Here is a 26,819-nt window from a genome sequence, read left to right as displayed (position 1 = left end):
TGAGTTTATAAGGATGTGATATGAATCTAAGAGACTTAAATTTTAGTATGAGAAATCAAATAAATTAATGCAAATAAAACAGCCATTTCTGGCATAAAAACTGTTGTTTTTTTTTCTTGTATTTGCACCCTAGTGCAAAATACAAAACGTAGAATTCAGATTCTGAATTGCAATGTATATTAATAGCTATACTGCTAACTAGTGGCTATTAACTTTACTAGTTATATGTTCATTAATTTCAACTTCATATTTTTTATTGTAGTAAGAACAACAAGATATCTATCCTTTTAACAAATCATTAGGTGCAATGTATAATATTGCTAACTATTAACTATAAGCACAATGTTGTACAGCAGATCTCTCGAACTTATGCATCATCCCCATTTCCTCCTCTCCCAGCCCCTGGCAACCATCATGCTACTGACTGCTTCTATGAGATGCTTCCTATGAGTGGAGTTACTGTTTGTCCTTCTGTGATTGGCTTATTTCCCTTACCATAACGTCCTCCAGGTTCATCATGTTGTTGCCTGATAACAATTGAAATGGTTAACTAGGGTGCAGCAGATCAGTGGACGGCAACTGGGCCACACCTTGCTTTATCAGCTGCCTGCTCCTGCTCCTTTCGAACTGTCTTGCAATCAAGACTGTGTCAGACCTAGAGATGACTTCCCTGCCAGCTAAGGTATTGTTTTGATATATGGAAATACTGCTTTTTATAAGTCAAGGTCTCCTGGCAGTTCCACTGTAAGGATGGCATGTGTGCTGGAGGCCATGACTATTGCATAAGGGCTGTCCGTGTAAACCAGAATCTTTAAGCCACGATTCCCATAGCAACACACAGATTTTACTCATCTCAGGGATGAAGCAGCCAGAAGTGTCTGATGCTACCCTTGATTCTTTTAGCACGATCACCATGGTATTTACTTTTTTTCAAAGTAGTAATTTTTTAAAAAAGAAAACCAACAACTGTGTTAAAATGTGATGATCTCAAAGTTCTGCTGTGTCACACAAACCAAGGTAACTTAAACTTGAACAATCTATGCTTTAGAAACAGCTGCTGTTCAAATGGCTGTATGGGGAAAATAACTCAAATCATTACAGTTTGTGAAATGAAACACAATCTCAGCTCAATTCTGTGCTTATATATTTCATATCTCACTTTTGGTCTCCTTTCCATATATGGTATGGAGAAGAAAGTGGTCCCCCAAAAAGGGAAGAAACTTTTTTTTTCTTGTTTAAAATATTTTTTTCTCCCCACCCCGGGGTGCACTTGTATTTTTTAAAATTTATTTCCTTTGTACTCACTTATTTTTAGTGAATGGCTTAGTGAATTTTGACATGAGTATACAGTCATGTAACCATTTTTCAGGTCAAGATAAGCAAACATTCTCACTAATTTTTTTTCCCCTCTTCACGTATTTCACCACCTTTTAATGAATGGAAGGAATGGTAATTAATGGGAGGGGGCATTTTTAATTAGTAAAATCCTTTGTTGCTTTATTTTTCAAAAGCGTAATGCAATCCATTTTTTAAGTAAAAGAAAATATTTTTATAAAATACCTATGGAGTAAAATTTGGGGGAACAATGGTTCAAGTTTAAGAACATACATGTTCGCTTGAAGAAAGTTTGTTTTTATCAACAGAGAAATGGTTAACTGGAAAAAAAATGAAGCAAAATCATTTTAATATTAGATGTAGTTTTCCCTCTTTCTGAATTCAGGGATCCTTTTTCTGTGTCTAGATAAACCATCCACCCATGGAAATAAGTTGCTTGGAGTATAAAACAACACAAAAGGCAAGACCGTTCATATGTATTGCACTTTTATCCACCAAGGGAAGAATATGTGCTCCGATTCTTGTATCTCTTGTAAATCAGACAACGAAATACCTTGAGAGACCAAACACACACTTTAGGAGAACCTTCCACAGGTGGCCCCCCAGGGTCCTAGCACAAATGGCAAAGAGCTTGGCAGGGAACAAGTGGATTTACCTTTGCTTTTTCCAACTGGGCCTGGGCCTGCCGCTCGGCTTCTCTGCGCACTGCCTCCCGATCTTCCTCCACAGACACATCTGAATCGGATGGACGGCTGGTGTAGGAGTCTGCCGAACCCTTGGGAGGAAAATTCACATTTTAAAATAGATCCCATCTATGATGCTTGCATTGGAAAGGTCTCACTGACACGGCAGTTAGCTTCCTAGATTGTGTTATAAGTTCCTGAAAAGAGGAGAAAATGACCCACTTTGTGGCAAACTATCTAGAAAAATAACAATCTGGTTTGGAGACCATTGGCTAGGATAGTTGTACCTACCAAGTTACCATTCCAAGCTTTGCGTTCCAGTTTCCACCTTTCTGGAAGACAGAACACATTCCTTGATGATTAAATCTGCTCCAAGATGCAGTGCAGGGCTGAAGGGCATAGATGGGTTTCAAGGATAGCTTCAGGAACATCTGCACGCCAAATCAAGTATTTACAACTAGAAAGAAGGTAGGTCTAAAAAAGCCATAAAAGAAAGTCTAAGGAGTTATAAACTTGAACTCAAACAATATCACTACCATGAGATGCTCCCACTTTAATTCTTAAGCATCCTTTTTACCTTTATATTCACCCGACACCTTCTCTGACAAAACCCTACGACAACAGCTGCGAGCTTCACTCAACCTTTAAGCAACACATTTTTCAATCCCCTTCAATAGATATTTATTAAGAGCTGTCTACAGAAAACACCTGTCCCCAATACCTCCTAAGGCAGTAAGTAAATCACAGCAGAGGAAAAGGAGCTCAGAAAATTACAGGACTCTCCGTCGCTCCCTCTCTTGCAGTCAGGATCCTATTACTAAACGACAAGAGCCCAGCCAGCACCCACTGTCGCAACAGCACAAGCAACCACAACATCAAGTCTCCCGCAAACGAAAGCCCTTGAGCTTACACAGATGTCTGAGCTCTTCAGCCTTCCTCCCTTGGCTCTTTTCAGCAGCCTGATCCAGGTGGCCTTCATCAGCCGGACAGCGCCTGGCTCACCCGCAGCTGCAGCCCCGAGCGCAGATTCTCAGTACGCGCAGAGCCCTGGAGGAGCCCCGCTCCCTTCCCATCCATGCTCTGGGCAAAGCCCCTCGGGTCCGTCCCTTCCTGTCTCCGGGGCTTTCACTCCCTACCCCGAAGGACTCCAATCCAAGGAGATTCTTATCTTTCCATTCCGGGGGGGTGGGGGGTGGAAATAAACACTCCAATGCTTTATGTTGCTTTAAAAATAAAGAGCACTTCAAGTGCGTTCAGAGACAGGAGACGGGCATCAACTCGTTCTAAACTTAATGCATTTTACTACCCTAAATAATCTCCTCCCTGCTTTTAGATTGTTAAAGAAAATTAGTTGTAAGAGAACCTTTAAAAAAAAAAAAAAACCCTAGTGCAAAACGTATGCAGTGACATTTGCAAGTGCAAAGTTCAAGCCTTATCTTGAGAGATCTAGAGGGGGCGGGCGCTCCCCGCACTGGGCATGCTCCATAGGCTGCCTTTTTACGCAGCTGCTCACAGCACACTGTGAGTCTGTGTCAAATTGCCATTTTGCATCTTAAGTGTAAACAGCTGGAAAGGGTTTTTCGGTTCTATAGTAACAGGCACATGGTGTGTTTGTCATGTTTCTGTTTCAGATGAAACGTTCTCTCAAAGACAAGCATGTGATCTTTTAATGACCCCTCTCCATTACCCTGCTTCAGAAAGTGAACCCAATGCCATAAAACAATTCAGATATTAAATATCATATAATTACTGGACAGCAGAAATCAAATAATGTTCATCAATCATAATATCAAATAGCCCTCGACTGCTGTGACTTTGCAAACAAGATGCAAGAGAGAGATGTGCCCATTTAATTAGGACATGAAAGTAATCACAGCCTTAAGCAATGAGTTGAAAGGAGCTCAAAATGAGTTCAACTGCTTCTCCAACTGAGAAAGTACCATTCAAAATAAAATCACGGATATAAATAACAGTGTGAATTGTTAAAATAATCACGAAGAAATTTCAAAGCTTGGTTGATTTATTAGCTTGAGTTAAGATTCATATAGCAACTTAGCTCAGACCCTTATAAATAAAGCAATTGAGGCTTGAGAAAGAAAGATTCGTTATTAATTTCCTGGACCAACAGTATTAGATTTTAAATGTTTATGAAGAAATACACACTTCCAGGTTTCTTGAAGTAAACAAGAATTTTCACTGAATTTCAAACTACATGTTTGAGTGTGGTGATGTGGTGATTATTTTGTAGTCTCATGAAAATGACAGAAAAACCTTCTTAAGAAGATCTTCCTTTCCTCTCTACCTCCCTTCTTGCCTTCCATCTCTGGGCTAAGACCAATCTTCATGACATAAATGCTAGAAAATACAGGTAAATAGAGGCTTTAGAATAAAAGTTCTAGATCAAATGCACCTTAATTGTGGCATCATAAATTAATAAAAATGCAAGGGGGGATAGAAAATGCATTGCAAAATTGTTTTCTTCCAGTAAAATTCATAAGGGGGATATCAGTTTCTGTAACAACACACATGCTAAGAAATTTCTAATCATCCTAGAGGGTTTCCTAGAGCTGAGTAGCACAGTAGAAATATCCTGGAAGTACAATTTGGTGCTTGTATTATGGAATATCCTCTATCCATAAAGGCTGCAGGCCCCAATCACACTGCCAAAGGTTCAGGTCATACTTGAGTGAAGATACAAAGTTTCTGTCATTAAGAACCCCTTAATAAGAGGAAGTTCAACACACACACACACATACACACCCAACTGTGTACAACCCTGGTCCCTTCTGAACAAAATATGATTTTGAAAGTCCTTTGCTAATTGAGACCTGTTTCCAGGTTTAAATAAATAAGCAGTTAAAAAAAAGAAAACTCTACATTGACTTCTGGCAGTAATCTTTTGAATATTTTCAACAATATATTAACCTTTAACTATTTTACAATATGAGATGGGATCATGAACTGACGTTTAGTTTAGCTTATAGAAGGAGCCACATTGTTTTCATTCCTTGAATCTGTAAGAGGATATCCTTTCCAAATATGTTTCATCGTAGAATTACATGTTCCCCTTGCAGAAAGAGAGACACAAATAACTATTTTCTTAAATCCTGCCACCCAAAGATGGCCACTATTAAACAGCAGCACAGGGTAACTCCAGAGTTCTTACATTTTTGAAAGTCACCCTTCCAACTGCACATTACAATTAATCTCCCTCTTTCCCGGAGTGTGTACTTATGCAATCAGAAGTGATACATCTAATTAAGCTTTTGCCTTTGCTACCATATAAACTTTCTGGGTCATTCTGCCTCAAGTAGTCTTCAATCAGGAACAGCTAGCAGTCATTTCTGTGACTCCAGAACAGGTTCATCACAAGATATACCCTTGATCTCTCAGATTCCTACAATGTGATGAGCTGGACTTTTGTAGCATTTGTCCTTATAGGTACATCAGTTCAGTGGTGACCCATATTTCCTTTTCCACATCTGAATATTCATGTTCCTCACTGTATAGTTCCACAATACAATGTGCACTTAATGTCTACTAACATCTCATCCTGGACCATTTGCTTTCATCCTCAAAAGAGGAAAAGGAGCTCAGAAAATTACAGGACTCTTCATCAGAACACACTCCACATACATGCTCTTTGCTTACAAGAAAATTTACTTAATTGGATTAACTTAAGTTTTTATCTATTCTTTGGTTTCTTTTTCCAATTTATATTAAATATTTGCACAAAAAAGCATCACCCTTTTTCATAAACAGAATTTTCTGTGTTGATAAAGTTTGCTTTTTTGATGCTATACTGTTTCCATCATACATAGTTCCAGGATCATTTTTTTCTTTTTGCACATTGTTGTATTTTTTCTTTTACAGCGAAAAGGATAAGAGTCATAAGCATATTCGGGAATGGCATCATGGATCACAAATTGGTTATTTATTTCAACAGGACATGTTCCTATGAAGTCTAAAGCAATGCCCTTGGGCCAAATCAATTTCTCTCCATATCCCAAGATTACCCTGCTTCTGGATGAGCTATGTGTATGTCCCACCCAAAATATTCAAGGATTTACTGATCTCATGTTTAGGACTATGCTAAGCCAAAGGCAAATTTGCCTTCAAATGTTTCCTCCTGATCTGCCATGGGACAGACAGACATCCCACTGGTTAGGCCCACATTTTTAGAAAAAAGCAAAATGGGACAGACTTCTGAGGCCAAGGACAAAGGGAAAAAGGTTCTTTATTGTACTATCTGCTCTTATGGGCTTGGGGAGATAATAATTTCATTTCTCAGGCTGTCTCATCTCTTTTCACAGTTCAGAAGAATTCACTTTTTTTCCTGTGAGGTGATCTGGATGTCTCCAAGAAATGAATTGTTAACCCCTGGTTAGTTGGGTAGTTCAGGAGAAAAGCCATAACCTGTTTACTGATAGTAAGAGTTTCTGACACCAAAAATTAAAAAATGGTACGGGCTATGACATGAAGCACATTTTCATTATTATTGTATACTTTAATTTTTAAATGTTACATAATCACTATTCAAATCCATTCAAATGAAAATCTCAAATGTGATTGGCCTGTCCTTTGGCTTAATGCAAAAATACTAACAGAGTAATTCTATGGAAGTTCATCCCTGTGATGTACTTTTATGATGATGTAAAAGGTCAAGTATTTACTTCAACTTTCTCATGAACATAAGAAAACTTACAAACTTTGTGCAACTAAGTATGTACTGATGAACAGGTTAAATTTTACCAAAATAACGCAAACAAAATCACAACCAGATGCATATAGTGTTTACTGCTTTGGAACCAAATCCAGTACTATCTCATAAAGGCTAACATCAGTCTTTTTTTGAGATTGTTCTATATTATGTTAATAATTAGAACAATCAGTTTAACTTTTCATAAATGCTCACACTGTACTAGGCACTGTGCTGACTCACTAGCATTAAATAATTTATTCTTGAATCATCTCCATTTTCACTGAAGAAAAAACTAAGGCAGAGGAGGTAAGTTACCTGACCAAAGTCACAGAGCCAATATCAGCGGGCACAGGGGCCAGTCACCTTTGAACAATCTGAATTCAAGATCCATGCATATGTCAGTTCATAAAAATATAGGCCACAACAAATTCCTACAGGCAACTGATGTTTCTATTAATCAAATACATACCTTTTTCTGTTTCCCAGGCAAACATATTGCCATTTCCAATGGTCATAACATGTTATAATGACTTCCAAGTTTTTAGCTCTATCTTTATAAAACTTGGTGCACTCTCTCTCTCTCTGTCTCTCTGTCTCTGTCTCTGTCTCTCTCTCACACACACCCCTACCACAAATACTTCTTCACAGATTCTCAAATTTTATTTTCCCAAAAGGCACCATGAAGGTACCGTGAAACATATAATTTCTCATTCATCAGTGTAATCCTGTCTTCTAGAAAGAAGCATTCAGAGTTGGCTGCTACCCTGACATTTTCCTCGCTTCGGAGTATCTCGACATTGAAAAGTGTTCCTTTCATTAGTGCTCTACAATGGGAAGCAGGTAAATAGAAGAGGAAAACGATGGAAGTCAAGAAACTGGCTGTTTAAATTTCTGTCTTCCTTGAAAATGAACATAACTTTGGCAAGCTGGTCATCAGTAGCCGTTCTGGCAGCTAATCTTGCCTGACGCTGGCTGGAATTCAAGCATCTTCCAAGTAAACTTTCAGTTCAAAAGAAAGAGTGGCTAATTTTCAGCACTGAAGCTGAAGTTATTAAAAAGCTCAAAGAGTAGGTCTACAAGCTTAGAGATGTGACTAACTTACACACCCTTATGAGTAATACACTAAAACACTGTTAGCACCAAATTATTCCTCAAAGCAAGGGTACAATGACTATTTATATTTTGTAGAGGGAGCCTCTTTGCAAATATTTGCAAAGTTTGACACTGTCAAAAAAAATCCATTTTGAAAAAGTTAAAACTAAATGGCCAATGATTTTGAGTTTTAGATTTTAGGCACAAGGTAAATAATTTTCCTTCATAATCACAATACTGTGCATATGTGTATGTGTAGGTGTGTGTGTGTTTGGGGAGGTTTTTAGGCCTTTAGAATATATTTACTGATGGTGATAGATGACAAGAAGTTTTCATGCTAATGTAATTTCTTACCAAAAACTTCACCTTTCAGGCAGGAAAATGGAAATAAGGAGGCAAGATGAAGAAAAGTAGTGGCCTGGAAGAGCTGGCCTTTCTCAAAATAACTGCTGAGGAAAATTAAATGAGGGAAAAGAAGTGGATGGCTCAGACGTAGGGAATTTTTGGTAGAGGAATTCATGGTGGGTGTCGATACTGCCAGGAACTCTGTGAGCACCTCCGCCTTTAGTCTCTCTATGGTATCACTGTAATCAGCATACACACATGCTGTTACTTCTCTCTGCTCCAGGAAACCCTTTGAATCTGTTTTCTCTGGCAGCTCCCACTGCGATCCTTTGCTCTGCTTTGCAGAGACAAAGAACCTAAAATTTGCCTGTGCTCACCCCATTTCTCTTCCATGTCTTGCTCAGACCTCCTGTCTCACCAATGCTGCTCATCAAAGTCATCAGTGACACATGGCTGAATCCAGTGTCCAGTACCACTGCTCATCTTTCTTCATCTATCAGTGGCGCTGACCTCGGTCATTCAGCGCCCTCCCCTTTGTTCACTTCCTAACGTGGCTGCCAAGAAACCATTCCCTCTCAGGCTTCCTCTTACCTGTTGGCTGCTCCTCCTCAGGCTATGTTGTTGGTATCTCTCCCACCTATTCTTACACGCCCGCTCCCCCACTCCAACAGACACACAACAGCCTTCTTTCTGTTCCAGCCTCACTGATGTCCCTTACAGGCACCTGGATGTGCTCTCCCTACATGCCCACGCTGCCTATCACCTCCTTCAAGTCTCTGCTCAAACATCTTCTTCTCAGTGAAGTCTTCTGTGACCATCCCAAGGAAAATATATATCCCACTGCCCCCAGGAATCTCTAATCTCACTTACCCTGTTCTACTTTTTAAAAAATAGTGCTCTTACCTTCTAACATATAATTCTCTTGTTATGTTTACTGTTTAGTGTCTATCTCCCTCCAACAGAATATAACATCCATAAGGCCAGATATTTTTTGTTGTTGTTTAGTTCATTCATTTATCCCAAGTGCCTAGAATAGGGTTTAGCATGTAAATACATGCTCTATAAATCTTTGTTAAATGAGTGAACAAAGGGAGAGAGCCTATTTCTCTTGTAGTCTGTGTCTGGAAGCTCCTCCATTATATAGATCCCCCTTAGCACTGCGATATTTCCAAATAGTCTTAAACATTTCCAACCATTCTCTCATGCCTTCCTTAACTAAGAAAACACCAACAACAATCTAACTGACCCAGAGTGAATGGCCAATAAATATTTGCTATAGTTAGTAAAAGAACAGAACAAAGCCTGAATATATACTTGGTGTTTTTCACAAACCTCCATAAATACCAGGTTCATTAAATTAGTGTAAATATCAACTCTGGCTCAGTTGATGAAATAACGTCTTCTATAACAAACAAACCACTGGAAAAAAAGTTATACTGAACATTTATATAGCATCCTTCTTTCAAGAAAGGTAAGAGACTTTGTATTTTAAAAATATGATTAAATCTTACTTTCTATGAAGTTTCTTTTCCTACTAATTATATGTCTTCATTCCAGGGACTTAAAGTTTCAACCACAAACTGCTAATGACTCATTGTCTAGCCATAGACAAGTCCTGTAAGTATTTCCCAGGATCATTTCCCCTCTGTAAAATGACTATACTGAAAGCAAAGCTATGAGAAAGAATATTCTTGAAAATTTTCTTACAGATGGTTGAAAATACATTGTAAGCATGACACTGTATGACTGTTTACTGACTGTTACTTCTCACGTACTACCCCATCATTCCTATGGGAAAAGACTATAAATTTCATAGCAGAAAATGTGACTATACATATTAACATCTAGTAAGACACAGTTTAAAAAAAATTAAGCTAGCACAGGAGGGAGAGAATTCTTCAAGCAATTTTAGATAATGTATTTAAAAAGAATGCAACTAATTGGACAAATATACAAGCCTTAGAACATCTTAGAACAACCTAAATAAAGGTCACATCAAAAGACGACAGATGTCCGTAAGTCTTGCCTTGAGTGGCAGAACAATTCAGCCAAGGAATCATGGCTCCTGCCTTCCAGGGGTGAATCCTCCCAGGTGGCCATGAACAGTCACTGCACAGACATGAAAGGGTCATCATTACATGTCCTCCAGGGAACCACACAGCTGAGAGAAGAGTATGGCTTCAGTCCTTGAAGATTTTACCTTCTAAAATTTTCTTTGTACATATAGAAGTTATACTAATTGATAAGAAATACAGTAAGAGAGCAATAGGTATAAATAGACAAAGGTTACAAATACAAAAAAAAAAAAGTAACTAGTGACAAGCATATGGAAAATGTTCAGTCTCTACATAACACCATTTCCTCATTAAATCAGTACTCTTTGCAAAGTACCAATTCACAGTGTTGGGAGGATACATTAAAAGTGAAGCTTTCACATCTTATTGATAGCTTTTATACAACCATTTGGGAAAGCAATGTTCTTTCAGTTTGTATTTTAGATATGAATTCAAACTAATATGTTCTAGACTAATGATTTCACTTCTGGGACCCATCTTAAGTAAATTCTTAAATTATGGCCCACACACTTGATTATACAATGTTAATAATAGTTACACAGACTAAAGAGCATGATAGGCAAATGTTTATGATAATATTTGGTAAAAAAATAAAACTATCTTTATATAAATACATATTCATAGATGTAAAATTATTGGGAGTACACAAAAATAACAGAAGAAATTGAGTGGGAATCACTGCTATGTTCTAATTCAGGAACCTAATTTAAAGTTTGTTTCCTGTAATGTTACCATTTTTGTGAATAGAGGTAAAAAACTCCTTATTGTAATTGAAATGTCTAGCAAAGGGCTAGTTTCATATTTTCCTAAATTTGCTAATTTAACCTTGCTAGTTTTTTATATGTGGGTAAGAGAGGCAAGTTCTGGATCTTTTGAAAGACTATGAACATTAAAAAAAATTAAATTTTGATGCAGGAATTATCAGGTCAGAAAAAAGAAATAAAAGGAAAGTACTTCATTTACAGAGAAATTGTAAGGTATTACATTTTCTCTGTAAACGATGTATTAAAATGGTTGTTTTAAATTTCCACTGAAACATTGGGCTTTTTTCATATGACTGCTTAAGTAACTTTTTGATACTAGGTTAGATATTTAAGCAGGCCAAGTGACTCAGTAATTTGGTGGCAAATTATTAATATACTGCTCTAAAATTCTAACCTTCCAGAAAGATATGACTTTGATTCAGAGAGATTTAATATTAAAAATAGGCTACACGACTGGGGATTTGGATGGAAAAGCGCCAGTGGTGTGGAGCATTTAGTAATAAAGTACCACTAAGTACCCTACTGACCTAAAATAGTTAATACATCTCTTAAGCAGCTAACCTACCTTGAGATGATTTAAGAAATAGACACTATCTGGTTCATACCAACCTCTGTTTAGAGATATGGTGCAAATTTTAGGCTTGTTTGGCTGGACATGTGCTATTGCTTAAATTATTATGTTATTAAAGAAAAGGGGGATTACTCCCTGATAGGATAAAACTAACTGTAAATCAACGATTAATGCATGCTTTAAATATCCTTAATTTTGATCACCTAAAGGGTGTCAGATGATTGGCTACGGAGGTACATTTTTCTGATAATATTCCTTTCTCTTAAAAAAAAAAAAAAGCAGTTCCTGTGTGGTGACTTCCAATGAGTTCTACACAATGGTATAAAGGGCATATCAAAGTGTGGGCAAAGGGTCTGTTTGTGTTTATACAGAGGATCAACGCCTAATTTGGCTACCCAGAAAATGAACTAAGATACGATATGAAGAAGAACTTCCAACATCAGCACTTTCTGGAAGAGTCATACCAGAAGATGATCATCAAAAAACCTCAACAAAGATCCAGGTGCTGCTACAGCTGTAGCTGCATTCATCCCACTGGTTCCTGGACTTGCCATGGGAATGAAGAAGGAGATATCTAAGCTGGCCTGTGCATACAGTAAAACAACAAATTTGACTGGATCTCTACTGTTGGAACTCAACCAAGAATTAGGAGAAGTGCAAGTGGTAGCACTCCAAAATCTTACAACTACAGACTATCTACTGTTAAAAGAACATATGGGATGTGAACCGTTCCCAGGAATGGGTTGTTTTAATTTGTCTGATTTCTCTCAGACTGTTCAAGTACAGTTGGACAATATCCATCATATCATAGACAAATTTTCACAAATGCCTAGGGTGCCTAACTGGTCTTCTTGGCTTCACTGGAGATGGCTGATAATTATAGATCTGCTTTGGTTATGTAACTGTATTCCTATTATGTTAATGTGTGTGCACAATTTAATTAGTAGTTTAAAACCTATACATGCTGAAGTTACTCTACAAGAAGATATGTCAAAGAAATAGTCAATCTTCCCATGTTTTCTTCCATCTGCTACGTCTATAGCTTTTCTTCTTCCTTCCTAATTACAACCCTTACATAGAATTCGTGCCTCATATCGAATTTACTGAGTATCATAATTCCTCCAAGTGGTAAAGATACCTCAAGACAAATGCTGGGCATAGAAGCCACAGGGCATAAATCTGCAAAGAAATAAAAAGCTAACCTTCTCAAACAATATGGCCTCTCTCTCACTTACCAACTTTACATTTCCCTGTATGGCCCCGGAAGATGACTGGTTAGCCAGAGATGGGTACGATTCCTCAAGGGAGGAACAACCTAAGACAGGCACAGTTGCAGGGGGGCCATCAGGTGAGAAATTGGGGATCAACAGAGGTGAGGCTTAGAACCTCACCCCCCCTGTTTTGAGAGAAATCTTATGCATCCGTGGATGTTTTAATGCCCTTGTCTAGCTTGGATTAACACATAGTCTACAGGCACACACCTGATCATCTACATTTGCTCTCTTACAACACTAAACTATGTTTTCTACCTTTATCTTGCATCTACCTACTAAAAATCAAATGAATATTCATATTTGACCTGATTGTTTATAGTTCATAATGCGTGATCAAAACTGAAAGTTTCTGTGATATGACTGCCCGTGCACTGTTCACCATGTAAGAACTTATTCACTATGTAAGAATTTGTTCACCATGTTAGAACTTGTTCGTTATGCTTCAGAAGATTGGAGACTGTTGAGAACTAGGCTTGGGGTTGATTAATGATTGTGCATTAAGTCCCCTATACAGAATTTTATTGTTGCTAACAACCATTTGATCAATAAATATGAGAGATGCCCTCTCAAAAAAATAAATAAATAAAATAAAATAAAATGAGGCTATCATAGAGGATTTAAGTAGAAAAAAAGAATTATTATAGAGATTTTAGGAAGTTAATAATAAATATTTTACTTTTTCTAAAAAAAATGGTTAAACTGGTAAATTTTATTATGTATATTCTACAATAAAATTTTTTTAAACCAACATGGTTTTTCATAGAGAAATCAGAGAAAGACTCCATATTTGAACAACAAAAATTGACAGAGAGCAAGAAATCCTCTGTGTTGGGCTAGCTAATACACTGTAGCAGAACGTTAGCTCAGGAAAACAAGGACCGCTCACTGCTCTCCACCAAGTCTCCTTCTAGAACAGCGCTGCACTAGGTGGGCACGGGGGCTCACTGATTCTAGGCAGTTAGGAGGTAAAGAGAAGAAGAGGAGGTATTTTTCCTCCCAGTTACATCGCAATAAAATGACACATAGCGCTGTATAAATTTAAGGTGTATAGTAAAACTTACATATATTGTGAAATGATTACCACAAGTAGTTTGATTAACATCTATCATCTCACACAGATAAAAGAAAAAAAATTCTTTTTCTTGTGATGAGGACTCTTGATTTACTCTCTTAACAACTTTTAAATCTACCATGCAGCAGCAGTGTTAACTACAGTCATGAGCGTGTACGTTACATCAAGGGGAGGTTATTTTTTACTTTTTTAAGTTAAGTTCACAATTCCAACCAGCTCCTAACTGTGAGCAGGCAGGCTCAGGAAGACATTAACTATTAAGTCACCGTGGAGGCTAATAATCACAGTTCTGAATTATTAATTGATCTAAAGTGTGTGCTTCAAATACATTCGGTGTAAAGCAATCAAATCGAAAGAAAGAAATTCTGTATGTGGTATGTAATTATAAAAATCAGAGGACTTCAGGCTGTGTCAGTGTTTTAGGTAACAAATAATTTCAGCACTAAAATACCCAATTCACACTCATTCAGAATTAAAATGTTGACATATCATCAAGTATACTGTGGTTAGTAGAGTATAATAATTCAAATGTGCAAACTGACACATTTCAGGATCTGTGCAGAGGCCTAGGGAGAAGTTGCCTGTAATTATGGACTGGATATTCTTTGCTGGTGCCCTGTAATTTCCTCCTCCGGGGTTTCCTGCACCCCCATGCAAACTCGACTAGACCATTTCTGTAAGGATAATACCTTCCAGCTAAGCATAATGTTCCTGGATCCTAATTAAAATAAAGACAGTGACCTTCAAAATAGCCAAAAGAAATAGTGAAAGGGCCCTGTGTATTTCATAATAATCTTTTTCAGTCAGTTCCCAAGTCTGGGTAGAAATTTAAATATAACATCTGGATTAATGAGCAAAGGTTATTGTTTCAGATGCAAGTATGACCTTCAGAAACCTCAAATAAAATAGCTTTCTATAAAGGGGCATCTTTAGTGCATTCTCAGACGTTATATCAGGTGTGTGTAGAATGCATTATACTTTTGCTGCTATAAAAAGACCTTCAGGGCTTGAACCACATAGCGACATCAGGGAACAGCCAGCTACAGCTCTTGGGCCAGTCAGCCTGCTGTCTATTTTTGTATGTCTCATGAGCTAAGAATGGCATTCACATTTTTAAGTAGTTTAAAAAAATCAATAGAAGAATAATAGCTTATGGTGTCTGAAAGTCATACGAAATTCAAATTTCAGTGTCCATAAATAAAATTTTATTGGAGCACAGCCATGCTCTGTCATTTACAAATTGCCTATGGCTGCTTTTGTGCTCCAATATGAGAGCTGAGTAGTTGGGTCAGAGAATGTATAGCCTTAAAGCTGAAAATATTTACTGTCTGGCTCTTACAGATAAAGTCTGTCAATTTCTGTGTTATATAATAGGGCATTATATTATATGCCTGGTTTAAAATTATACAGCTTGCCCAATATTGATATGCAACTAGTCAAATTATTCCTTATTCCAATTTATTTTTTTATAAGAACAATTGAAGGGTTTACTTAGGGAGATCATCTATGTGGCAAAAGAAAGTACATATGGGTGTGTGTGTCTAAAACAACCTAAATATCCAACAGTAAGAAAATGGTTAAATTATAAAAAGTACTTTGGATTTATAGTTTAGTGTCAAAGAATGATGGGAATTTTAAACAAGTGTGAGCTTTTATTTTTAACTAGGAGACTTGCCCCACCCAACTCGGATTAGCTCCCTGATAAGCACCACTAATAAAGAAGAAAACTTGTGACTTAATGGTTTGAGCTCAGCCTGGGTTCATTTTTCTTAAAACCTAGAAGTGGCTGAAAAGGAAATTCTGGCTGTGCTCTTAGGAAGGCCTCCCCATCACAACCCTCCACATCTTGCATCCAGGAGGACAGACCTCACTTTGCTGTGGCCCTAACTATGAGTTATAGAGGGAGACAGGATTTTGAAGACACTTTACAGTGATGGAGGATTCCATAAACTCTAGGAGAGGAAGAGAAAGGGGAATTCTAAAGTAAAAGTATCAAGATGCTGTTGCTATGCTCTTAAATCTCCAATTTAAGGACCCCAGTGGTTCAAAGTTGCTGGGCCATTATTTTAGTCCTAAAAATAAAGAAGTGACAAAAACCAAACCACTGGACTCCAAACCCTCTTTCTTTAAGGCAGGCAACCATCACTTTAGACTCTGCAAAGCCACTTTAGACTAAGAAGAAAGACATATCAATGACCTAAGCCTGCTGTTTGGTCTTCCTGTCTAACTTTGAAAGGCACAACTTAATGGAACTTGAGTTACACTGATCCTTTATTGAGGGTTTACTATTGTGTAAATATTTCAGCTACATTTTGTCAATTCGTCTTCCCATTAGGGAGGTAGTAGGTACTGGTTCATTACCATCCCCATCTTACAGAAGGGGACCTGAGCCTTAGACAGCCTTTGCCCAAAGTCTCACAAAGCCAACAAGTGGCAAAGCTGGGTTTCAACCTCAGTTCTAGCCTCAAGTTCTCTGTTCTAATCTCTCCTTGAATCTCAATAATGAACTTCTCTGAAATAAAATAATTAAGGACTCTAAGGAGCTGGGATGCTCATTTCATCTAACCATCTGGTCTGTGTATGAATGCCTTTCAGACCAGCTCTGACAAATGACAATGAGCATATGACTCACCTGGCGATCTTGCTAAAATGTGGATTCTGGTTCAATAGTTCTGGGTGGGCTCTGAGAGCCTGCATTTCTAACAAGCGCCCAGGTGACATTGGGACTGCTGGTCCAATGTCTTTGAGTAGACAGGAGTAGAAGGAGTAAAAAAGGAGTCAAGCAGAAGCACCTGTGTGGCTGTTTAAATTTAATTACAAATTCAGTTCTTCAGTTGACACATTTCAAGTGCTCAGTAGCTATACAAGGCTAGGGTCTACCATACTGGACAGCACAGATTCAGAATATTCCATCATCAGAAAAGATTTTATTCAATAGCATTGGCTAGCACATGCCGAAAGTAGGACAGAATACTTCTAGGAAGGGAAAGTTGGCAACCCATTTCTCAGGGAGCTCACTATTTTCTAAACTGAAATGAGACATACATTCTCCCTTTCTTAAAACTTCTACTAATGCCCCAGTTCTACCCTCTAATGAGATATACCAAGGAAATACACATTCTTAGTAAGGAAGTTCTCTAGTATAGTATGATTTTTTGTATTTCTTATTGATATATGTTTCTTATTAAAAATAAGACCACATCAATGACCACAGGGAAAATGGCAATACCTAGCTTCCCACAAAAGTAAAAATTCTTATACAGATGCATTAAAAACATCAAAATTTAGGCACAGAGGGGAAAAAGATAGTAGCATGAGAAGTGAGGCAGAAACCTCCTGCAAAACCACATATAAAATGAAAATATAGCAAATACAACAAATCCTGAAAGAGCAACCTGAAGACTTCAGAACAGACTTTCTACCTCTGGGAAAAAGAGAAGATCTCACAGAAAAGGGTAAAGTAGCAAAACTGTGATCTGGCAGGACCCAAGCCCTCTTGCCACGCCAGCTCATGGGAGGGAGGAAGAGAAACGGAATGGGGAGGGAATAGAGGCCCAGGACTGCTAAACACCAACCCCTGGAGATCTGCTCCAGGAGCACAAAACCACATTACATTGTGCTCTGGAGATTAGAAGGGTTGGAAAGCAAAGACAGGGGAAATACTTGGAGAGACTGGGTTTTCAGCTGCTTGTGGAGAACAGGTACCCACAGCTGGCTGCTCTGGGACAAAAGATGGGCACTTTGAAAGACTTCCCAAGAGTGCGAGAAGTGCTAAAGAGGCAAGGATTACCCAGAGCTTTCTGCTTAGGAGGAAGGACAGGTGGACAAAATCGTCCCAGCACACTCAGCCCAGCAGGTGGGAAACTTTCAGGAGCTTAAGAAGCTCCATACCCCTGGCTGGCAATGCAGTGCTAAGGCCCCCCACCATGATACACATCTGCTGCTCCTTCTTCCCAGCAGGCACTGGTCTGCACACCTGATGCCCCCTCAAACACGCCAGATGAGCTGGAGGGTGGCCCCACCTATGGCAGCTACAAGGGCATAGCAGACGATTCCCCCTGCACTCCTGGCCCACTGGCCATGGCAGTGGAGGCAGGCACTGCAGCCGGGAAGCAGGAAAGAGCTCTTTCCTCCCAGTGGGTGTTAGCAGCATGTGCTTGCAACTCCCACCATCACTCCAGGTGCTGGGAAGCTCCAGAGAGTAGAGCTTCTGGGCACTAGAGAATGCTGCCTACACAAAGTAATTATTCCATAGGAGCCATTAGAAATATGAAACAGTAAAGAAAAACTCTGTACAAACTAGAATCCCTCAAACACTAGAAAGAGGGCTAAGTGAAAGTGAAATCACCAATATTCTTCTTGATAAAGACTTCAAAATAAAAATCACAAACATGCTCATGGAGCTACAGAAGAATATTCAAGCTCTCAGGGAGGACTTCAAGAAAGAGACAGAAATTTTGAAAAATGTACTATCTGAACGGAAAAATATAATAGAGGATTTAAAAGCAGATTATATGAGGTAGAGAAGATGGGAAATGAAAAAGAAATTAGAGAACAGGAATACAGAAAATCTGAGTCACAGAGAGAAAAAAGGATCTCTAGGAATGAAAGAATAATAAGAGAACTGTGTGACCAATCCAAACAGAACAATATTTGAAACATAGGGGAACCACAATAAGACAGAAAAAAAGGAATACAAAGTCTCTGAGGAAATAATTCCTGAAAATTTTCCCCATCTGGGTAAGGAAATATTCTCTCAGATCATGGAAGTGCACAGATCTCCCAACACAAGGGACCCTAGGAAGACACCAACAAGACATACAGTAATTAAAATGGCATAGATAAAGGACAGGGAGAGAGAATTGAAAGCAGTGAGAGAGATGAAAAAAAAGATCAAATACAAAAGAAAGCCCACCAGGCAATCATCAGACTCATCAGCAGAAACCTCACAGGTGAGAAGGGAGTGGCATGCTATATCATATGCAATGAAATGAAGAACACTCTACCAGGCAAGATTATCATTTAAATTTGAAGCAGGGATTAAACAATTTCCAGATAAGCAAAAGCTGAGGGAACTTACCTCCCACAAACCATCTCTACAGTATTTTAAAGGGATTGCTATAGATGGAAGTGCTCCTAAGGGTAAATAGTTGTCATCAGAGAAAATGAAACCATAGTAAAGGAAGTGGACCAACTAATTACTATGCAAATGCTAAATTAAATCAACTACCCACAAAGTCAGTCAGTGGATACACAAAGAGTACAGAATATGACACTTAATATATAAAGAGTGGAGGAGGAAGAAGAACAAGAAGGGAAGAAAAAGAAAAAAAAAAGAACCTTTAGATTGTGTTTGAAATAGCATAATAAGCAAGTTAAGCTAGACTGTTAGATAGTAAAGAAGATACTCTTGAAACTACTCTTAAACCTTTGGTAAAGCCTGCAATGGCAATAAGTACATACCTATCAATAATCACCCTAAATGTAAATGGACTGAATGCACCAATCAAGAGACATAGAGCTAGAGAATGGATAAAAAATCAAAGCCAAGCTATATGCTACCTACAAAAGACTCACTTCAAACCCAAAGACATACACAGACTAAAAGTGAAGGGATGGAAAAGGATATTTCATGTAAATAATGAGAATTAAGCAGCAGTTATATCATATAAAGTAGATTTGAAAACAAAGAAAGTAATATGGGACAAAAAGGACATAAGATAATGATCAAGGGGTCAGTCCAACAAGAGGACATAACCATTATAAATATCTATGAATAAAATATAGGAGAACCAAAATATGAGAAACAAATACTAATAGATTTAAAGGGGTTAACAGAATGGACTGTATTCATTCTAGGAGACTTCAACACCCCATTCACTCCAAAGGAAAGATCAACCAGACAGAAAATAAGTAATGAGATGCAGGCACTGAACAACACATTAGAAGAGATGGACCAACCAGACATCTATGGAACACTCTACCCGAAAGCAGCAGGATCAGCAGGATACACATTCTTCTCAAGTGCACATGGAACATTTTACAGAATAGATCACATACTAGGCCACAGAAAGAGCATCAGTAAATCCAGAAGAATTGAAATTATGCCAACCAGCTTCTCAAACCACAAAAGTATGAAACTAGAATTATGCAAAAAAAACAAAGAAGCCCACAAACACATGGAGGCTTAACAACATGCTCCTAAATAATCAATGGATCAATAACCAAATAAAAACACAGATTAAGCAATATACGGAGACAAATGGAAGCAATTCAACACTTCAAAACCTGTGGGATGCAGTGAAGGCAGTTCTAAGAGGGAAATATACTGGAATATAGGCTTACATCAAGAAAGAAGAACAATCCGAAATGAACAGTCTAAATTCACAATTAATGAAACTAGAAAAAGAAGAACAAATGAGACCCAAAGTCATAGAAGGAAAGCAATAAAGATCAGAGAATAAATAAATAAATAAAACCGAGAAGTTAAAACAATAGAAAAAAAAGTCAATGAAACCAGGACCTGGTTCTTCAAGAAAATAGACAAAATGGATAAACCCTTAGGTAGACTTATCAAGAATAAAAGAGAGTGTACACACATTAACAGAATCAGACATGAGAAAGTAAAAATCACTATGGACACCACAGAAATACAAAGAATTATTAGGGGATTCTATGAAAAATAGTATGATGACAAACTGGATAACCTAGAAGAAATGGAGAACGTTCCAGAAAAATATGATCTTCCAAGACTTACCCAGGAAGAAACAGAAAACCTGAGCAGATTAATTACCAGCAATGACATTGAATTGGTACTGAAAAAACTATTTAAGAACAAACTCCTGGACCAGATGGTTTCTCCACTGAATTTTATGAAACATTTTGTGAAGACCTAATACCCATCTTCCCTAAAGTTTTCCAAAAAGACAAGGAGTGCATACTTCCAAACTTATTCTATAAGGCCAGCATCGCTCTAATACTAAAACTAGGCAAGGACACAACAAAAAAAGAAAATTACAGACCAATATCCCTGATGAACATAGACACAAAAATACTCAACAAAATATTAGCAAATTGAATTAAAAAATATATTAAAAAGATCATCCATCATGATCAAGTGGGATTTCTTCCAGGGATGCAAGGATGGTACAATATTCAAAAATCCATCAACATCATACATCAATCACATCAACAAAAAGAAGGACAAAAATCACATGATCATCTTCATAGATGCTGGAAAAGCATTTGACAAAATTCAACAACCATTCATAAGAAAAACTCTCAACAAGATGGGTACAGAGGGTTACAGCAGTAAAGATGGCCAACATTGAGAAAACAAGGAACAACAAATTTTGGGGAGGATGCGGAGAAAGGAGAACCTCCTACACTGCTGGTGGGAATGTAAATTAGTTCAACCATTGTGAAAACCAGTATGGAGATTCCTCAAAAAACTAAAAATAGAAATACCATTTGACCCGGGAATTCCACTCCTAGGAATTTACCCAAAGAATACAATTTCTGAGATTCAAAAAGACATATGCACCCCTATGTTTATCACAGCAATATTTACAATAGCCAAGATAAGGAAGCAATCTAAGTGTCCATCAGTAGATGAATGGATAAAGAAGAAGTGGAACATATACACAATGGAATACTATTCAGCCATAAGAAAGCAACAAATCCTACTATTTGAAACAACATGGATGGAGCTAGAAGATATTATGCACAGTGAAATAAGTCAGGCAGAGAAAGATAAATACCAAATGATTTCCTTTATTTGTGGAGTAAAAACAACAAAGCAAAACTAAAGGAACAAAACAGCAGCAGACTAACAGAATCCAAGAAGGGACTAGCAGTTACCAAAGGGGAGGGGTGGGGGAATGGGGGAGGGATAAGGGAATTGAGGGGTATTATGATTGGTACACACAGAGTGGGGGGGGTCACAGGAAAGAAAGTGTAGCACAGAGAAGAAAAGTAGTAACTCTGGGGCATCTTACTATGCTGACGGACAGTGACTGCAATGGGATGTGGGGTTTTCTTGATAATATGGGTGAATGTAGTAACCATAATGTTTTTCATGTGAAAACTTCATAAGAGTGTATATCAGTGGTACCTTAATAAAAAATATGTGTATAGAGGGCAAGTACTTCAACATAATAAAGGCCATGTATGACAAACCCACAGAGAACATTATACTTAACAGCAAAAAGCTGAAAGCTTTTCCTTTAAGATCAGGAACAAGACAAGGATGCCCACTCTCCCTGCTTTTATTCAACATAGTACTAGAGGTCTTAGCTATCAGACAACACAAAGAAATAAAAGGCATCCAGATTGGTAATGAAGAGGTCAAACTGTCACTGTTTGCAGATGACATGATATTATACATAAAAAAAACCCTAGAGAATCCACCCAAAAACTACTAGGAATAATAACTCAGTTCAGCAAAGTTGCAGGAAATGAAATTAATACACAGAAATTTGTTGCATTCCTATATACTAATGATGAAGTATTAGAAAAGAGAAATCAGGAAAACAATTACATTTACAATTGCATCATAAAATAATAAAACACCTAGGAATAAACCTAACCAAGGAGGTGAAAGACCCATACACTGAAAACTACAAGACACTCATGAGAGACATAAAAGAAGACACCAATAAATGGAAATCATCCTATGCTCATGGATGGGAAGAACTAATACTATCAAAATGGCCATCCTGCCCAAAGAAATCTACAGAGTCAATGCAATCTCTATCAAAATAACAACAGCATTCTTCAACGAATTAGAACATAGTTCTAAAATTCCTATGGAAACACAAAAGAGCCTAAATGTCCAGATCAATCCTGAAAAGGAAGAATAAAGCTGGGGGGATTACCCTCCCCAACATCAAGCTCTACTACAAAGCCACAGTAAGCAAAACAATTTGGTACTGGCACAAGACATGACCCATAGATCGATGGAACAGAACAGAGAGCTCAGATATAAACCCAAGCATATATGGTCAATTAATATATGATAAAGAAGCCACGGACATACAATGGGGAAAGGACAGCCTCTTCAACAACTGGTGTTGGGAAAACTGGACAGCTACATGTAAGAGAATGAAACTAGATTATTGTCTAACTCCATACACAAAAGTAAACTTGAAATGGATCAAAGACCTGAACATAAGTCATGAAACCATAAAACTCTTAGAAGAAAACACAGGCAAAAATCTCTTGAATATAAACATGAGCAGCTTTTTCCTGAACACATCTCCTAGGGCAAGGGAACCAAAAACAAAAATGAAAAATGCGACATCAAAGTAAAAAGCTTCTGTACATCAAAGGACACCATCAATAGAAAAAAAAGGCATCCTACACTATGGGAGAATATATTTGTAAACAACATATCTGACAAGGGGTTAACATCCCAAATATATAAAGAACTCACACATCTCAACACCCAAAAAGCAAATAACCCAATTAAAAAATGGGTGGACTAATACCAAAACCAGGCAAAGACCCCACCAAAAAAGAAAATTACAGACCAATATCCCTGATGAACATAGATGCAAAAATACTCAACAAAATATTAGCAAACTGAATTCAAAAATACATCAAGAGGATCATACACCATGACCAAGTGGGATTCATCTCGGATGCAAGGATGGTGGTACAACATTAGAAAATCCATTAACATCATCCACCACATAAACAAAAAGAAGGACAAAAACCACATGATCATCTCCATAGATGCTGAAAAAGCATTCGACAAAATTCAACATCCATTCATGATAAAAACTCTCAGCATAATGGGTACAGAAGGCAGGTACCTCAACATAATAAAGATCATATATGATAAACCCACAGCCAACATCATACTGAACAGCAAGAAGCTGAAAGCTTTTCTTCTAAGATTTGGAACAAGACAAGGATGCACACTCTCCCCACTGTTATTCAACATAGTACTGGAGGTCCTAGCCACGACAATTAGACAAAACAAAGAAACACACAGAATCCAGACTGGTAAAGAAGTCACACTGTCACTATTTGCAGATGACATGATATTGTACATAAAAAACCCTAAAGATTCCACTCCAAAACTACTAGAACTAATATCAGAATTCAGCAAAGTTGCAGGATACAAAAGTAATATACCAAAATCTGAGGCTTTCCTATACACTAACAATGAACTAACAAAAAGAGAAATGAGGAAAACAATTCCATTCACAATTGCATCAAAAAGAATAAAATACCTAGGAATAAACCTAACCAAGGAAGTGAAAGACCTATACCCTGAAAACTACAAGACACTCTTAAGATAAATTAAAGAGGACACTAACAAATGAAAACTCATCCCATGCTCGTGGCTAGGAAGAATTAATATCGTCAAAACGGCCATCCTGCCCAAAGCAATATACAGATTTGATGAAATCCCTATCAAATTACCAGCAACATTCTTCAACGAACTGGAACAACTACTTCAAAAATTCATATGGAACCACCAAAGACCCTGAATAGCCAAAGCAATCCTGAGAAGGAAGAATAAAGTAGGGGGGATCTCGCTCCCCAACTTCAAGCTCTACTGCAAAGCCACAGTAATCAAGACAATTTGGTATGGGCACAAGAACAGACCCATAGACCAGTGGAACAGAATAGGATCCAGATATTAACCCAAACATATATGATCAATTAATATATGATAAAGGAGCCATGGACATATAATGTGAAAATGACAGCCTCATCAACAGCTGGTCTTGGCAAAACTGGACAGTTACATGTAAGAGAATGAAACTGGATCATTGTCTAACCCCATACACAAAAGTAATTTCAAAATGGATCAAAGACCTGAATGTAAGCCATGAAACCATAAAACTCTTAGAAAAAAACATAGGCAAAAATCTCTTGGACATAAACATGAGAAACTTCTTCATGAACATATCTCCCCGGGCAAGGGAAACAAAAGCAAAAATGAACAAGTGGGACTATATCAAGCTGAAAAGTTCTGTACAGCAAAGGACAGCATCAATAGAACAAAAAGGCATCCTACAGTATGGGAGAATATATTCATAAATGACAGATCCGATAAAGGGTTGACATTCAAAATATGTAAAGAGGTCATGCACTTCACAAACAAAAAGCAAATAAGCCAATAAAAAAATGGGCAGAGGAGCTGAACAGACAGTTCTCCAAAGAAGAAATTCAGATGGCCAAGAGGCACATGAAAAGATGCTCCACATCACTAGTCATCAGAGAAATGCAAATTAAAACCACAATGAGATATCACCTCACACCAGTAAGGATTGCCACCATCCAAAAGACAAACAACAACACATGTTGGTGAGGTTGTGGAGAAAGGGAAACCCTCCTACACTGCTGGTGGGAATGTAAATTAATGTTCAACCATTGTGGAAAGCAGTATGGAGGTTCCTCTGAAAGCTCAAAATAGAAATACCATTTGACCCAGGAATTCCACTTCTAGGAATTTACCCTAAGAATACAGCAGCCCAGTTTGAAAAAGATACATGCACCCCGATGTTCACTGCAGCACTATTTACAATTGCCAAGAAACGGAAGCAACCTAAGTGTCCATTAGTAGATGAATGGATAAAGAAGATGTGGTACATACACACAATGGAATATTATTCAGCCATAGGAAGAAAACAAATCCTACCATTTACAACTACATGGATGGAGCTAGAGGGCATTATGCTCAGTGAAATAAGCCAGGTGGAGAAAGACAAGTACCAAATGATTTCACTCATCCGTGGAGTATAAGAACAAAGAAAAAACTGAAGCAACAAAACAGCAGCAGAATCACAGAACCCAAGAATTGACGACAGTTACCAAAGGGAAAGGGACTGGGGAGGATGGGTGGGAAGGGTGGGATAAGGGGGGAGAAAAAAGAAAGGAGGCATTACGATTAGCATGTAGAATGTAGGGGGAGGCATGGGGAGGGCTGTGCAACACAGAGAGGAGAAGTAGTGATTCTACAGCATCTTATTATGCTGATGGACAGTGACTATAATGGGGTTTATGGGGGGGACTTGGTGAAGGGAGGGGCCTAGTACACATAATGTTCCTCATGTAATTGTAGATTAATGATACCAAAAAAAAAAAAAAAGATGGATTGAGGACATGAAGAGATACTTCTCCAAAGAAGAAATTCAGATGGCTAACAGACACGTGAAAAGATGCTCCACATCGCTAACTGTCACGGAAATGCAAATTAAAACCACAATGAGATTTCACCTTTCACCAGTTAGGATGGCTAACATCAAAAAGACTAGGAACAACAAATGCTGGCGAGGATATGGAGAAAGGGGAACCCTCCTACACTGCTGGTGGGAATGTAAATTAGTTCAACCATTGTGGAAAGCAGTATGGAGGTTCCTCAAAAAGCTCAAAATAGAAAATGCCATTTGACCCATGAATTCCACTTCTAGGAATTTACCCTTAGAATATAGCAGCCCAGTTTGAAAAAGACAGATGCACCCCTATGTTTACTGCAGCACTATTTACAATAGCCAAGAACTGGAAGCAACCTAAGTGTCCATCAGTAGATGAATGGATAAAGAAGATGTGGTACATATGTACAATGGAATATTATTCAGCCATAAGAAGAAAACAAATCCTACGATTTACAACAACATGGATGGAGCTAGAGTGTATTATGTTCAGTGAAATAAGACTGGTGGAGAAAGACAAGTATCAAATGATTTCCCTTATTTGTGGAGTATAACGAGAAAGCAAAACTAAAGGAACAAAACAACAGTGGACTCACAGACTCCAGGAAGGGACTAGCAGTTACCAAAAAGAAGGCATTGGGAGGGTGGGTCAGGGGAGGGGAAGGGCATTAGCATATATAATGTAGGGAGGTCAAGGGGAAGGGTGTATAGCACAGAGAAGACAAGTAGTGACTCT

The 26,819-nt window shown here is 38.0% G+C and overlaps 1 protein-coding gene across 11 annotated transcripts in view; it reads right to left on the bottom strand.

Moving 5' to 3' along the window:
• CACNB2 (calcium voltage-gated channel auxiliary subunit beta 2) overlaps positions 1-26,819 on the bottom strand; it is a 401,898-nt gene that overhangs the window by 130,257 nt on the left and 244,822 nt on the right. For 9 of the 11 annotated variants that reach the window (XM_037000664.2, XM_037000678.2, XM_037000702.2 and 6 more), the window contains one exon: positions 1,991-2,110. In XM_037000664.2, the coding sequence (XP_036856559.1) occupies positions 1,991-2,110 (120 nt within the window). Of the gene's footprint in view, positions 1-1,990; positions 2,111-2,928; positions 3,341-26,819 lie in introns of those variants that run through there. The other 2 variants (XM_073229168.1, XM_017653321.3) reach the window with 2 other exon arrangements.

This window comes from Manis javanica, chromosome 2 (assembly GCF_040802235.1).
Source record: "Manis javanica isolate MJ-LG chromosome 2, MJ_LKY, whole genome shotgun sequence".
Lineage (NCBI taxonomy): Eukaryota > Metazoa > Chordata > Mammalia > Pholidota > Manidae > Manis > Manis javanica.
Note: the sequence above shows the minus strand (reverse complement) of the source record. Positions and strands in the feature narration are given on the sequence as shown.